The 17138-nt window shown below is 40.8% G+C and overlaps 1 protein-coding gene across 2 annotated transcripts in view; it reads right to left on the bottom strand.

Annotated features, from left to right (window-relative positions):
* AP3B1 (adaptor related protein complex 3 subunit beta 1) overlaps positions 1-17138 on the bottom strand; it is a 266204-nt gene that overhangs the window by 90266 nt on the left and 158800 nt on the right. For both annotated transcript variants that reach the window (XM_038765458.1, XM_038765459.1), the window contains exons 16-20: positions 16814-17000; positions 15709-15839; positions 7710-7821; positions 4875-5028; positions 1984-2128 (exon numbers count right to left, since the gene is read on the bottom strand). In XM_038765458.1, the coding sequence (XP_038621386.1) occupies positions 1984-2128; positions 4875-5028; positions 7710-7821; positions 15709-15839; positions 16814-17000 (729 nt within the window). The remainder of the gene's footprint in view (positions 1-1983; positions 2129-4874; positions 5029-7709; positions 7822-15708; positions 15840-16813; positions 17001-17138) is intronic.

Below are 17138 nucleotides of genomic sequence, written 5' to 3'. Positions count from 1 at the left end.
TACTCACCCCAGCTCCACAACACTTATGTACGTATCCTTACACCTTTCTTAATTCAATTTGACTTTAATGGCTGTCTCCCTGACTAGACTGTAAACTCCTTGAGGGTAGGGATCAGGCTTACCAACTTTACTGTACCATGGCTTACTGGATAGAGCACAGGCCTCGGAGTCAGAAGGACCTGGGTTCTAATTCCATTTCTGCCACGTGTCTGCTGTATGACCTTGGGCAAATCACTTCACTTCTCTGGGACTCAGTTATCTCATCTGTAAAATGAGGATTAAGCGTGTGAGCCCCATGTGGGACAGGGACTGTGTCCAACCTGATTAACTTGTGTCTACGCCAGTGCTTAGAACAGTGCTTGGCATATAGTAAATGCTTAATAAGTAGCATAATTATTATTGTTACTCTCCCAAGTGCTTATTACAGTAGTCTGTACACAGTAAATACTCAATAACTACTACTGGTTGCTTTTCCTGATTAATTTTTTATCCTCCCAGATTATACCCTCCCAACTACCACCTCAATGGCCCCTGTTGCCTGTGGTACATATTATTTTACACGTTTGATCTAAGCTCTTCTTTGTCTGTGAATTATGTACTTGTCTCCCTGCTAGAGTGTAAGATCACGAGCAGGTAGCTCTCTTCCTCCCTTCAAGGCCCTGCTGAGAGCTCACCTCCTCCAGGAGGCCTTCCCAGACTGAGCCCCTTCCTTCCTCTCCCCCTCGTCCCCCTCTCCATCCCCCCCATCTTACCTCCTTCCCTTCCCCACAACACCTGTATATATGTATATATGTTTGTACATATTTATTACTCTATTTATTTATTTTACTTGTACATACTTATTCTATTTATTTTATTTTGTTAGTATGTTTGGTTTTGTTCTCTGTCTCCCCTTTTAGACTGTGAGCCCACTGTTGGGTAGGGACTGTCTCTATATATTGCCAATTTGTACTTCCCAAGCACTTAGTACAGTGCTCTGCACATAGTAAGCGCTCAATAAATACGATTGATGATGATGATGAGGTATCGTGTCTTCTACATCTGGGAGTCAGAAGATCATGGGTTCTAATCCCGGCTCTGCCACTTGTCTGCTGTATGACCTTGAGCAAGTCAGTTCACTTCTCTGGGCCTCAGTTACCTCATCTACAAAACTGGGATTGAAACTGTGAGCCAAGCACTTTATGTGGTGCGTGGCACACAGCATGGCCTAGTAGATAGAAATCTGGGACCACAAGACCTGATTTTAGTGCTGGCTCTCATCAGCTACCTTATCATTTAGTGAATGATAAGCACTTAACAAATTACTATCGCCTGCTGGGTGATCTCGGGAAAAATCACTTCTCTTCTTTGTGTTTCACTTTCCTCATTTGGAAAATGGGAATAAAACACCTCTATCGTCTCCCTTTAAGACTGTGAGCTCCGTGATGGACAGCATCCACATCTGATCTCATCATCCTTCGCTTTGTGAAGAACAAAGTGTTTGGCATGGAGTGGGCACTTAACAGGTACCATCATCACCACTATTTCAGCAGGTGCTCAATAAATACAACCGAGTGACTCATCTTAATTTTATTTACCACAACCAATTGAGTGTCCTATTCTCAGGCTTGCTTCATTTCAGCACTTCCCCTACCTTTTATCATCTTCCATTTTTCGCCTCTTCTTCTCTCCCACAAATTAAGAAACATATCAGACAAAACAAGGGGTGCAGGAAAAGGCAAAAGCTTTTCTGTGAGGGTTTTCTCTGCTTTGGATAAGCAGAGAAGGTATCTTTCTACATGCTATGTAGGCTCCCTAACAGTCGGCAATTTCAACGAACAGAGCTACTTTGGGTCTCCTTTGATTTTTTAAATTGAACTTTCCCAATAAACTTGGAGACTATACAGCTATTGCCCTAATAAGATGGAGGAAGCAAAGTTATCTGCATGGATTTCTACCTCCTAAATAGAAAATTACATAATCATAAGTGAATTAAACTTTTACCTTGGCGATAACCTTCCAGGACTCATGGTCACTTTCTGAATCTGATTCAGAATCTGAACAACTTTCTTCTCCAGAGCTTGAGTCAGAGTTGGAGGAACCAGAATCTTCTAGTTTTCTGTTTTTCATTTTATCGGGGTCAGAAGCACTATGTACAAAAACAATTTTTTAACTAAATCAGAAAACATATTCACAAGAACTTAATGCTTCAAAGAGCAGTTTTCCATTCAATTAAAATATTTTCCAAACCACTCTGACTCCTTTGGGAATAAACTGCATTTTGCACAGGAAAAAGTCACTTCATGGCTCAAAACTCTAGGGCATATGAATTGAATACTAACAGAGGGACAGTGCTCTCTATCATCTAATAAATCATTATCCACACAAACTCATCAATTACATTAGGTCATACACACTTCAAATAGGATAGATAGAAAAGGTCATAAAATAACACTATACACTGTCATCAGTAACAAGAGTAGAAAATAATTAATGGCTGATGGGAATGAATTTGTGGAGTTCACTAGGAAACTCATTCACTTCAAGGCAGGAACTTAAAAATATTTTGAGTTCATTACAAATACCAAACAAAAATCCTGATTTCAAACAGCACAAAAGGTTTTTCATGCTTTGGTTGTCAAAGGTTGTCAAAGGTAGATGCCTGTGTTAGTTCATTATAGCAACTTAGTTTAAAAACAGACTTTACAAAATAGTAAATCGGATCACTGTGGGCTTATCCAAACTGGAATTCTATAGCCAGTGTGGACTCCTACTAAACTCAGATGACCATCAAGGTGAATTCACCGCTCTAAGTTCTCAAGAGGAACAGGGTATATACTACTACTCTGCTTTGCCCCTCTGCTACAAATGCTTACTTGAGTCTTTCAGGCCCTAGAAACTCAAATTTAGTCAATCAACAGTTATGTACCACTGAATGCACATGCAATGATTGGTAATGGTTGTATCCAACTTTTTGGACTTTCACAAACATTACAAAGTAACTGGTAAAAATGAAAATATTTTGCAGCAGGTGAGACACAAAGTAAAAAAACAACAACAACCTGGACATCTTAAAGAGGCAGGAAGAAAAAAGTGTGTGTGGGGGGTGCGGGGAGGAAGAAATAGATCCTTGAATTGATTTCTGTGGTGATCAATTATTCAATCAATCAATGACATTTATTGAGCAATATGATTCCTATTTATTAATAAACAGTCAGGCTAACTCAAGGAGCACATGCAGTTATATTATCTGCAAATTATTCTGTTGAGAAACAGTGGAAATTCAGTATGCCTCAGAGGATTTACGTGACTGCATATAAATTAATGGAGAACAAATCAGAGATGTATGAGCCTTGTTTTAACTCAAAGGCTTACTTTTCCTTGATCAAGGATCCATTCCTTCAGATTCACGCACAGGTGTAGAAAACAGGATGGGTTTGACCAAAATCAGCAGAATGACAGCATAATCAGAGCGACAACTTTCCTTTAGCCTTAAGGATAATTAGCGTATTGCATGGAATGAGTTTTTAATTACCCCAAACGCGGGCAATTTGCTAACCACACCAGTCTCCCTTTTCTATCACCCGAGGAGCAATACATCTGAGAGAGAAGCAGCGATCGTGATCCCCGTACCTACTTCGCTCCAATTCCGGAAGGACTTTGAATATATTTATCTTTCAGTCTTAAGAGAAGATCTTCCAAGTAAAAGTATTAGTTTATTATGCACCGCTTCAATTTGATGGGTAATTATTGTTTACCTTCCCGCTTAGAGTTTCAGCTGTTAATCTAATGAACGGAATTTGCGGGTAACTAGCTTTTTAACTTTGCAATGATGAAAAGCCTGTATTAATTTAACCTACAGATTTCATTTGTTCTGAACAGGAAAAACAATATAAATCACTTTTAAAATCATTAAATCCTGACTTAAATTAATAAAGTCATAATTAGGGCATTATGCTGTGTTTGTTATGGAAGTGGCAGGGCGAGCTGCTTTAATTACTGTCTGTAATAAAAGGAGCAGAGTGCATACTGTGCCCCAATTGGTGCTGTCAGCCACGACTGAGCCGAGCTGCAAACTCATCAAGGGAGCCGGCGGCTGCAGCGGAGGCAAGGGCGAGCACGTCGGCTGAGGCCGCGCGCTGACAGCGGGGCCAGAACCGGAGTCTTACGAGCCAAGGTATTAGCCCCCAATTACTCCAAATCTTAATGATACTTTAATACACGATAATGCTGTTGATAATGGGCCATCTTCAAAGCGCAAACGCTTAAATATCTTATGACCGTCTCCCTTCACAGCTTTTGACTCTACTATTTGGATCATAATCTTTTTAATGTAACATTATTTAGAGAAATCAATTGTCTTAGTTACCTAATGGCAATGTGGCGGAGGATTTAATTTCAGCCCTTAGCAAAATGGCTGCAAAAGGTAATTAAGGGTTTCATACCTACCGCTTGATCACTTAACTCAGCTTCCCAAGGTTATAGCGGGTTTCACTAAGCAACCCCAAGATTTACTGGCATTAGAAAGGAAAACTCAGTAGAGAGGCAGGTCGAATACGGCCAGTTGGCTTTCTGAATTCATTCATTTATTCAACCGTATTTATTGAGTGCCTACTGTGTGCAGAGCACTGTACTAAGCGCTTGGGAAGTACGAATTGCTAACATGTAGAGACGGTCCCTACCCAACAACAAGCTCACAGTCTAGAAGGGGGAGGCAGACGACAAAACAAAACAATTAATTCATGCAAATAAATTAATTCATGCAAACAGCGAATACTTTTTACAACCCGATACTCCTACTTTAAATTTAGGAGAAATTTTTGATTGGGGAAACATTATAAATGAGTTTTATCCAATAACTTATTCCTACTGACAAGAAAAATAATCAGACTTACCTCTCCTGGGCAGATTTACATTTCATCTTTGCTGTTCCCTTCTGGTTTTCTGATTCGGATTCACTCTCACTCTCACTTGAAGAGTCTTCACTACTATCTTCACTGCTACTATCTTTCTTTCCGCTTACTTCACTTTCACTGCCGGATTCACTCTCTGAAAAACAAAAAATATTCCCTCTTGTCCTCTGCTACTGAATTTCACATCTAGGCTATGCACTAGTCTCCAAAAGAATGAAAACACTTGCATTTTTGACTATTCTCATTTTAATGAGAAGCAGCGTGGCTCAGTGGAAAGAGCGTGGGTTTTGGAGTCAGAGGTCATGGGTTCAAATCCCGGCTCTGCCAATTGTCAGCTGTGTGACTTTGGGCAAGTCACTTACCTTTTCTGTGCCTCAGTTCCCTCATCTGTAAAATGGGGATTAAGACTGTGAGCCCCCCGTGGGACAACCTGATCACCTTGTAACCTCCCCAGAGCTTAGAACAGTGCTTTGCACATAGTAAGCGCTTAATAAATGCTATTAAAAAAAGCCATCTTCTGTTTTTGCTTACATAATTAAAAGGGCAAAATAACAACTACTAAAAGTAGTTGTAGTATGGGGATTTGAAATGCGGCTCATGCAATGTTCTTTGGGAGTTGAAACAGGAGTATTCTGGATTTGTAGCTGAATCTTAAACTTGTAAAAATATATATGAAGTGGATACAAATCTTGCCATCCTACCTTCAATCGCTAAAAATCCTCCCTGTCCACTCCATCCAATGGTTACTACACTGATCCAAGCACTTATCCTTTCATCCCTTGAAAAATGCAACTGCCTCCTCGCTGTCCTCCCTGCTTCCTGTCTTTCCTGACTTCACTCTGCTGCCCAGATCTTTTTTCTAAAAAAAAGTTCAATCTATCTCTCCACTCCTCATGAACCTCCAGTGATTCCCCAACCTCCTTCCCATTAACAGAAACTCCTTATCAATGGCTTTAAAGCTCCTAATTATCCCACCCCCTCCTACCTTACCTCTCTGATTTCCTACTGCAACCCAGTACGTGGGTCACGGGTCGGCAGAGAGATAGATGAGATTGAGCTACACGGAGTATCTTGGCATTAGAGGAGCAAAGTGTGCGGGCTCCATCTGGCCTGGAACTCCCTCCCATTTCATATTTGACAGACCACAACTCTCCCCATCCTCAAAGCTTGATTAAAATCTCATCTCCTCTGAGAGGTCTTCCCTGACTCAGCCCTCATTTTCCTCTCCCTTCTCCGTCACTTCGGCACTTGATCCTGCATCCTATAAGCATTTGATATTCACCCCACCCTCAGCCACCCAGCACTTATTTGTAATTTATTTTAATGCCTGTCTCTCCTTCTAGACTGTAAGCTCCTGATGAGCAGGAAACTATGACTGTGTTGTAGCTTACTCTCCCAAGCACTTAATATACAGTGCCCTGCACTTGGTAAGGGCTCAATAAATACCACTGACTGATATGTTCGGTTGGATAATGCTGTTCATCTTTAATCCTATCCACGTGTGTAAATGTGCATGAAAAGGCTTATGTAACTGTCTTCTCCATTTCTGTACTCTCCCAGAGGCTAGTACATTGCTGCTACACCAGGCAGGTGCTCAATTAATACTGAAAATGCCATGATGTGTGAATGACAATCAAAATCCCTTCCTGCACTACGGTGTGACAACTGCAGCTCCTGTTACTTTTTTAAAAAAGAACTACCCGCTTTTTTTATTCTTCCCCAGGTGTCTGCTTGAGGAGAACAGCTGCTCTCCTGATTGCCTCTCACCAATCAATCGCATTTATTGAGTGCTTACTGTGTGCAGAGCACTATGCTAAGCACTTGGGAGAGTACAGCACAATGGAGTTGGCAGACCCCTGCCCTGCTCACAACAAGCATATAGTCTAGAGTGGGAGACAGGCATTAATATAAAGGAATAAATTATGGATATGGACATAAGTGCTGTGGGGCTGAGGGAGGGGTGAATATAGGGTGCAATCAAGCTGTTTTTGTTGCCTTCCTTTAATCTCTTGCTATACCACCTTGCTTGAAACTCTGCCCCACTGTCTTCAAAATGTTTGTTCTGCTCTCCCTGATTGCCTTGTCCAAATACAGCCCTCTGCTGAGGTATCCTGCAATTGTCCATTCTCTTCCCTACCCAAATATTCCCGTAACATAATGAGCTGGGAAAGGACTTAGGTACATCCAATCCAATGCTCCTGTATGAAATGGCTACAGAGAAACCTACATTTTCTCTAGCTCACATTAAAGAAGTTAGTTCATTAGACTGTAAACTTCTTGAGGGCAAGGACGTTCCTAAGCACTTACTAAAATGTCCTTGTCACAACAGATGCCCGATAAATATCCTCCCTCACTGGTGACTGTTCATGAGGGAAACTTGTAGTCTCTTTTTCTCTTTCCCCTGCCAGGCAGAGTCACAAGGAAGGGTTGATTGGTCCACTTTACTCTGATGAAGTAGAAGTCAGTTACCTGACCGTGTAATCTCTCTGACAATGTGAATACATTAATGGAGTTAAAATACTCATCTAAAATCGATTGAGTGCACAATTCTGGGCCATTTTGGTAAAAGAAAAAAAAGAATAGTCAATCTTTGTTCAGGAACCAATCCCCAATTTATAACACTGTTTCTATGACGAAACTGGTTCCAACTTTCGTATTTTTAAGATAAAGCTTTCAAATAACCAATTTTATTATAAAACCGAAGACAGCCTGTAAAGCAAAACCTAATTTCCCAATTTCTACAACTTCATTATCCAATGTTTTCCCAAAGAAATAGATGATATAATGAACTGCAAAATGCAACTCCAAAATACAAACCGCTGCCACTGCTACTGCTAGACTCTTCTTCTTCCTCTTCAGATTCGGAATAAAACTTTTCATCAAGTTTCTCTTTCTTTGCTCTGCCTAATACAGATGTCCTCTCTGTCACCTGGTAAAAAAAAAAAAAAAAAAAAGAGGCAGGGCATATTATAATAAAATTAAAGCTAGCATGTACTAGAGATCTTAGACTGTAAGCTTGTTGTGGGTAGGGAATGTGACTACCAAAGTTATTGTATTGTATTGCTTAAAACATTGCTCTGCATACGGCAAGTGCTCAATAAATACCACTAATTGATTGACCCCTAATTACAGAATATTGCCGACCTCAATGAAATAGCCAATAGCTTCTATGATATTTATCTGATGGAGACTTTACTCAATTCTCACAACTACAATGCTTGAATATTTTTAATGCTTTCCCATTTATGTCTGTTCTTATGATTTAATAGGATACCTATTTACACTCAGGAGAGGTCTCAAGATAATTATATACCACTCTCTTATCAGCCAATTAAATTATCACTCAAAGTATAATAATGACGGCATTTGTTAAGTGCTTACTATGTGCAAAGCACTGTTCTAAGCACTGGGGAGGATACAAGATGATGAGGTTGTCCCACGTGGGGCTCAGAGTCTTAATCCCCATTTTACAGATGAGGGAACTGAGGCACAGAGAAGTGAAGTGATTTGCCCAAAGTCACAAAGCTGACAAGTGGCAGAGCCAGGATTTGAACCCATGACCTCCGACTCCCAAGCCCGTGCGCTTTCCATTGAGCCACATTGCTTTGGGCCCACCTCTTAAAGGAAGCCATCAATCTTTCTTTCTTTTTTATGGCATTTGTTAAGCTCCTGCAATGTGCTGGGCCCTGGGTTAAATGCAGGGGTAGATAGAAGATAATCATCATCATCATCATCAATTGTATTTATTGAGCGCTTACTATGTGCAGAGCACTGTACTAAGCGCTTGGGAAGTACAAATTGGCAACATATAGAGACAGTCCCTACCCAACAGTGGGCTCACAGTCTAAAAGACAGTGGGCTCACAGTCTAAAAGATAATCAGGTTGGACACAGTCCCTGTCCCACATGGGACAGAAATCTTAATCCCCATTTTCCAGAAGAAGCAACTGAGGCACAGAAAAGCTAAGTGACGGGTTCAAGGTCACACAACATAAAAGCGGCAGAGCTGGGATTAGAATCCAAGTCCCTCTGACTGCCAAGCCCATGCTCTATCCATTAGGTCACGCTGTAACACGCTGTAGTCCTCTCTATCAAGGTTTTGGATTACACCCTCCTCCTTTCTCTCTTGCACCACCAGCTTTGGTTGTAGGATGTGATTTCAGCATCTAATTAATTAATAATGGCATTTGTTAAGCACTTACTACGTGCAAAGCACTGTTCTAAGAGCTGGGGAGGATACAAGGTCATCAGATTGTCCAACGTGGGGCTCGCGGTCTTCACCCCCATTTTACAGATGAGGGAACAGAGGCACAGAGAAGTTCGGTGACTTGCCCAAAGTCACACAGCTGACAAGTGGCTGGGGTGAAATTAGAACCCATGACTTTGACTCCCAAGCTCTGGCTCTTTCCACTAAGCCACGCTGCTTCTCTATTCTCTATACGACTACTTGGTACGTCCTGGAGATATGGACTTTGCCTAGACTGTGAACTCATCATCATCATCATCATCAATCGTATTTATTGAGCGCTTACTGTGTGCAGAGCACTGTACTAAGCGCTTGGGAAGTACAAGTTGGCAACATATAGAGACAGTCCCTACCCAACAGTGGGCTCACAGTCTAAAAGGGGGAGACAGAGAACAAAACCAAACATACTAACAAAATAAAATAAATAGAATAGATATGTACAAGTAAAATAAATAACTCCTTATGGGCAGGGAACATTTCAGCCAATTCTGCTGTACTGTACTCTCCCAAGCGCTTGGTACAGTGCTCCGCTCATAGTAAGTGCTCAATAAGCACGATTAAGCTGTGTATGCCCATCTATAGACTGTGAGCCTGCTGTTGGGTAGGGACCGTCTCTAAACGTTACCAACTTGTACTTCCCAAGCGCTTAGTACAGTGCTCTGCACACAGTAAGCGCTCAACAAATACGATTGAATGAATGAATGAATCTATAGCATCCCATAGAGAGTTAGGGCGAATATTGACGTTCAATAAATGTCAAGTGAATAATTGTAAATGAAATACAATTTCACACATAACTAACTTCTTTTCTGCACATATCCTTTTCCACCAAACTGCTCCTGCGTTTTAAATAAGACGAATAGCAGCATTCCAATCCCGCAAAATCCCCCTAAATGTTAACACTAAAGTTGATAATTTTGCTTACAGCACATACAAATTTACATTTTGCTGAATATGGCACCACAGTTTCTGTCGTTTTCTGAAAGAGTTCATCTAACATGTTTAATTTGTTGCAATTTCCCAGTCCTAAAACAAAAAGTGAAAAATGAAAAGCAAGCCAGCAATGACAGAAGAGAGAAACTAAATGAACAACTTAGTGTTGTATTAAATTAAACATAAAACATACCATCATTTCCCCTAATTAACTGTGGTACTCATTACGCACTTACTATGTGCCAGGCACTGCACTAACTACTGGAACAGACAGAAGCAAATCGGGTTGGACACATTCCCTGTCCCACATGGGGCTCACAGTCTTACTCCCCACTTTACAGAGGAGGTAACTGAGGCACAGAGGAGCTAAGTGGCTTGCCCAGGGTCATTCTTTCGGAATATTCAGTTATGCACAACCTGTTTATACAATTTTTGATCCCCTTTTTAACATATTCCACTTTGAAAAAGTTCATTTAAAGACACAAATAATTGCGGTCAAAAGCCCAGAAAGCAAAACCATCTCCATAAACTTTTGAATTCCAAAATATTGGTACAACTTGAATTTCTTGTGACTAAAAATGCTTAGACAGTGAGCGCTAAGTGTTTTATTTGCATTGTTGCATTTATTTACAACATCCCTGCACAGGACTTTGTCAGCAGATGCTAATTCTGCTTTCCAAATAAAATGAGGTAAGTAAAATGAGTGTAAGAGACCTGCACTGGCCAGGAAATTGATATGAGAAGCAGTACCAGAGCCCAGAATGCCTGATTTCCTGATGAGTATTATATTCTAACCAAAAGGCCAAGCTATTCATATTAGCCATCAATGAAAAAACATCACATAATCTTAATCTGGGTCACTTGAAACCCACTACTTCTGGTCTCTAGTACTCTGAATTCACCACGCTAATCACATTTTTCTAGAAATTGAATTGGGTTATGTGATGACTTCTGACACTCATCATCTAGTTGAGAAAATGAATCTCAAAATGCCATCCACCGCAGTAGATTTCTCACCTGAAAAATCAGTTTCTGAGAATCCTGGGTTCTCCACACACATGGCAAACTGATTGGGATTTTTGTGGAACAGGAGGGGATCTTTAATGCAAATACAACTTTCAAAATGGCTGAAACTGCAGTTGATTAAAGTTACATTTGTAACTTTCTACACCACAATTGTTTTCTCCTTTTTACAAACTAACATTTCAGCGGGTCTGATATCAAAATTGCATCAAATTCCAGACCAATCAGTCATATTTACTGAATACTTACTGTGTGCAGAACACTGAACAAAGCACTTGGTAGAGTACCAATGAAATAGTATACAAAATTAGAGTTCTACCTGACCTAGTATGGGTGAATGAGATGCTGCATTTTGCTTCTAGACTAGTTTCCCGCCACAAAAGCTAATTTTCATATTCCAAACGGAAATAAGAAGGTTGCCACTGCAGAGGCTCCAGAAAACCACCGGTTTTACCGGCAACAAGTCCATGCTATGGGAATCAGGGTCACTGTGCTGGGAAGGGATTAGGATGGAGGAAAACAGATTATTCGGACAATCATTTTATGGCAAGCAGCAAGCAGAGAAGCAGCATGATCTAATGGATAGAGCACGGGACTGGAAATTAGCAGGAACTGCGTTCTAATCCTGGCTCCAACCACTTGTCTGCTGTGGGGCCTTGGGTAAGTCATTTCCTTCTTTGTGTCTCAGTTATCTCTACCGTAAATTAATTAATTAATTGAGAAGTACAAGTTGGCAACATATAGAGACAGTCCCTACCCAACAGTGGGCTCACAGTCTAAAAGGGGGAGACAGAGAACAAAACCAAACATACTAACAAAATAAAATGAATAGAATAGATATGTACAAGTAAAATAAATAACTCCTTATGGGCAGGGAACATTTCAGCCAATTCTCCTGTATTGTACTCTCCCAAGCCCCTAGGAGCCCCATGTGGGACATGGACTGTGTCCAACCTGATTAGCTTGTATCTACCCCAGCACTTAGTACAGTGCCTGGCACATAGTAAGCACTTAATACCATAAAAAAGCAGTGAGGAAGTCATGTACCGCAGAAGCCAGTAGTCTGAATTACAGAGGCATTACAGCAAGATCCTGCTCTTGCGGGCTAACGTACAAGGGGCGGCTATTAGAATGTGAATAGAAATAGCACGGAGGTTTTGAAACAAGTGCAGAGTCCTAAACAGTGACAGGGCTTGCACAGAGCAGCCCCATCATGAAAAAGGGGACGCTTCCTGCACACTTGGTGTGGAAAGGCCTGCCGGGCTGTAATATCTGTCACCATCTTTGGAAAGGTGGAGAAATGAGGTTCATATTCTCTTTTGAACATATACAGGTGCCCCTGCAGGGTCAGACCAGCGCTCAGAACGGTGCTCGGCACATAGTAAGCGTTCAACAAATACCATTATTATTATTTAAATTGCAGTGGCTGTCCAATAACACTTTAAGGGTGGCCTAGTGGAAAGAGCATGGGCCTAGAAGTTGGAGGACCTGCAGCGTGGCTCAGTGGAAAGAGCCCGGGCTTGGGAGTCAGAGGGCATGGGTTCTAATCCCGGCTCCGCCACTTGTCAGCTGTGTGACTTTGGGCAAGTCACTTCACTTCTCTGGCCTCAGCTACCTCCTCTGTAAAATGGGGATTAAGACTTTGAGCCCCACGTGGGACAACCTGATCACTGTATTCCCCCAGAGCTTAGAACAGTGCTTTGCACATAGTAAGCGCTTAGCAAATACCATCATCATTATTATTATTATTATTGTTATTAATCCTGGCTCCTCCACTTGTCTGCTTTGTGACCTTGGGCAAATCACTTCTCTGTGCCTCGGTTACCTCATCTGTAAAATCAGGGTGAAGACTGTGAGCCTTATGTGGGACAGGGGCTGTGTCCAACCCACTTATCTTGTAACTACCCCAGTACTTAGTACAGTACCTGGCACATAGCAAATGCTTAACAATTACCACAACTGTTATTATTATTGATTCTATAACGTTGTCCTTTGGATCAAAGATGTCACTTTATGCTTTCTACATGCTGCTTTTCGTGATAAGTTGATAACATCAATTAAGCCAACTCAGTAGCCAAGCACTATACTGAAGAACAGCTAATTGAAATGCAGCAAGAACTCTTCTAAGGACTTATGAGTAACCAGATCGTAAGAGCTCATACTGCTTTTAAAGCAGAAACCACCTAATCCTCCTAAAAGATGGGTCTTATATCAATCATCATCATCATCAATCGTATTTATTGAGAGCTTACTGTGTGCAGAGCACTGTACTAAGCGCTTGGGAAGTACAAGTTGGCAACATATAGAGACAGTCCCTACCCATCAGTGGGCTCACAGTCTAAAAGGGGGAATCAATCTTCAGTGATAGAAAACCTCTGTTTTTTCCAGTGGCATTCTTCTGGTATTAGAAATCAAAGAGCACTTCAGGAGGGCAAACCATAGACCCTTTGCTTTGAACAATAATAATAATAATAATAATAATGATGATGATGGTATTTGTTAAACGCTTACTATGTGCAAAGCACTGTTCTAAGCGCTGGGGGGATATAAGGTGATCAGGTTGTCCCACGTGGGGCTCACAATCTTAACCCCCATTCTACAGATGAGGGGACTGAGGCACAGAGAAGCGAAGTGACTTGCCCAAAGTCACACAGCTGACAAGTGGCGGGGCCGGGATTTGAACCCATGACCTCTGACTCCAAAGCCCAGGCTCTTTCCACTGAGCCACACGGCTTCTCTATTACTGACCACGCCTCCTCAAGCCTGAAAAAGCAAATGAGACCAAAAAAGTGACCTCGTAGAGATGGAAATTTTTTTATACCACAACTTGAAAAGAACAAAAGTGTGCATTCATACTGGTAGGCTGTTGCCTTTGCTGAGTCTTTCGGAAGGAATCTTAATTTCCTTTCTCCTTGATCGGGTTCACTGCCAATTACTCATCACAGGATTAGTGTTCGGGCAGAGCTTTCTTATGGTAGTTGGTCGGTAGCAGTTGGGGGAAAAGCCCCTCGGTTCCCAACATTTATTTATACCTGGTGAGGAGGGGACTGGGAGAGGGCAAAGTGACTGCAGGGGATAAGGAAGGCTGGCAGGTTGGCATGACAAACTGGGAATAAACCGGGAACGCTGCCACCTTTTCCCTCAACTTAGAAACCTTGGAAAAACGGCTGCTGCTGCCACGTGGCAGCCTTGATCTTCAACCCCGATGTGCCATTCTGTCTCTCGACCGCTGGAACATTCTTTTATATCAAGTCATATGCATTCTGAGATGACGAAAAATGAAAAAAAACTGGAAGGAAGCACGCCCAAATGAATTTGTGCTTGGAGAAAACAATCCACGACTTAAGAGAAAAATGTTGACGTGCAGCCAACAAACCGAGAAAGGAAGTTCAGCGTGGCTTAGTGGAAAGAGCCTGGGCTTCAGATTCAGAGGTCAATCAATCAATTGTATTTACTGAGCGCTTACTGTGTGCAGAGCACTGTACTAAGTGCTTGGGAAGTACAAGTTGGCAACATATAGAGACGGTCCCTACCCAACAGTGGGCTCACAGTCTAAAAGGGAGAGACAGAGAACAAAACCAAACATCCTAACAAAATAAAATAAATAGAATAGATATGTCCAAGTAAAATAAATAAATAAATAAATAGAGTAATAAATATGTACAAACATGTATACCTATATATACAGGTACATACCTGTATATATAGGTATACATGTACCTGATATATACAGGTATATACAGGTCGTGAGTTCTAATCCCGGCTCTGCCACTTATCAGCTGTGTGACTTTGGACAAATTGAACCTTGGACAATTGCCCAATTGTACTTTCCAAGCGCTTAGTACAGTGCTCTGCACACAGTAAGTGCTCAATAAATACGATTGAATGAATGAATGAATGACAAATCACTTAACTTCTCTGTGTCTCAGTTACCCCATCTGTAAAACGGTGATTAAGATCTTGAGCCCCACGTGGGACAACCTGATTTCCTTGTATCTACCCCAGCGCTTAGAACAGTGCTTGGCATATAGTAAGCGCTTAATGAATACCATCATTATTATTATTGTTAAGTTCAAATGGACAGTGGTCAACATCATTGGAACTGAAGACACACTTGCACGTGTATAAACACTCATTCAGCATAGGAACTATGATAGAAGCTCAATCCTTATTTAATCAATCAATCAATCAATCGTATTTATTGAGTGCTTACTGTGTGCAGAGCACTGTACTAAGCGCTTGGGAAGTACAAGTTGGCAACATATAGAGACAGTCCCTACCCAACAGTGGGCTCACAGTCTAAAAAGGGGGAGACAGAGAACAAAACCAAACATACTAACAAAATAAAATAAATAGAATAGATTCTCCTTTTCTATTTACCTCCTATACCTTTTTCTATTTACTTGACGGACAGCAATATCTCAGGTACAACAGGACAAAGCCAAGATCCCATCGTTCCTGCAGGGGCCAGAAAACCGCCAGGCTACTTAATGTGCACATGCCCCAAAACTACACTAAAATTTCAAATGAAAGAAAGATATTTTCAACCAAACAACGGGCTTTCCACGAATCCCTGATTCTTTGAACGGAATTACGTTCGGAAAGGTCAACGTACCGATGCAATTACTTCTACATTTCGAACCGATGGGTCGGGTGCCACCTCCGGCCAACTAGATAGCTCCAGGTACCCGGTGGCTTTGGTGTTCAAAGTGTGAGATAAGGTGCCAAGCTGGAAATGATCCCTAGCTATTAAAAACAGAAGAAAATACACAATAAACAACGTGAGCTCTATACCACAAAGAGTAATCTTAATCAGGTCTAAAGGTAATTGGCATATTACCTCAAATGTCATGGAATAAATATAAACTAGGAAGCTCTTCATAGGTCAAAAAACTGATTTCAGTCCATAGATTACAATAATCTCCCCCATAATGGTCAATAAAAAAGCTAATCAGTCAGTGTGTTTAGAGGTGTTGCTCTGAAATGTAGCTTCTCTAAAAATTACTTTACTGTGAATATTAAGAATGACAGCACAGTTAAACAATCCATATACATGTCTTGGCACAAACACATCCAGAATTTTAATAGTTTTTCTTCACCAAACCGAGCTGCTTTTACTGTTTTACTGCCTCGATGTTTTAACCACTTAGAAATTAAAGTAGCAAAAAAATCTGTTTACAAATGGACTAAGCATTTTTTTTTTAAAGGGCATAAAACTGAATTGTTTCCTTGGAAAAAATCCTGAGAAAATGCTAGTCAACTTCTCTGAAAGATAAAATCAACTCTGAAGAGGCTATTTCTTAAAGGCAATAATTCTTACTGGGAACATTAATACCTAATCAATAACATCTTGCTATTAAGATACACCATGGTGTTTAAGAGATAAAGCTGTCTGTTTAAACAGAAGTGAAGTTTCTACTTCCTGGGAACATAGTGGGTCTACTATTGTTCAAACCAAATTCAAAATCAACATGCAATAAAAATCAGATCACCACGCTCATGATTATTTCGTAAATAAGACGTGCGTAAAATACCAACTTAAAGTGGTGTAGCTATAAAACTAGGAATGCTCCAAGTAAATGAGTGAGTGGAAAGCATATTATTCTTCAACACTTGCATACTGCTCACACAGTTTCGCTAAATGACTATTTTAAGTGCATCAAAATGAAATACATCCCCATACTCCTTTTTATAACAGACACTGACTTTGGCAACCCTACCTCTGAAAGGAGACTCAAGCAACGGGGCAGGTTTTTGTGCCAGAAATATTTTTTTGGCATATTTGCTTAAAGCGCCACTCTTCTCACTCGGAACAATAAGCTGCCTAATAAATCTTGTACGGTCTCTGATGTCGTAGTTTTGATCATACTTGCCGAGATTTAATATGTACTGGGTAAGCAATTTTGTCTGTTGGAAAAAAAAAACAACAAACCAGAACAAGCAGAGAATACAGTTATTTATGATTATTGATAACTCTGGATAAACATATTTAAAGAGGTAATAAAAATGAATGGTTATGTCAAACAAATGTTGTTCCGTAGGGAA

Source organism: Tachyglossus aculeatus, chromosome 23 (genome assembly GCF_015852505.1).
Source record: "Tachyglossus aculeatus isolate mTacAcu1 chromosome 23, mTacAcu1.pri, whole genome shotgun sequence".
NCBI classification, from domain to species: domain Eukaryota; kingdom Metazoa; phylum Chordata; class Mammalia; order Monotremata; family Tachyglossidae; genus Tachyglossus; species Tachyglossus aculeatus.
The sequence above is the reverse complement of the archived record's forward strand: the minus strand, read 5'-3'. Positions and strand labels throughout refer to the sequence as shown.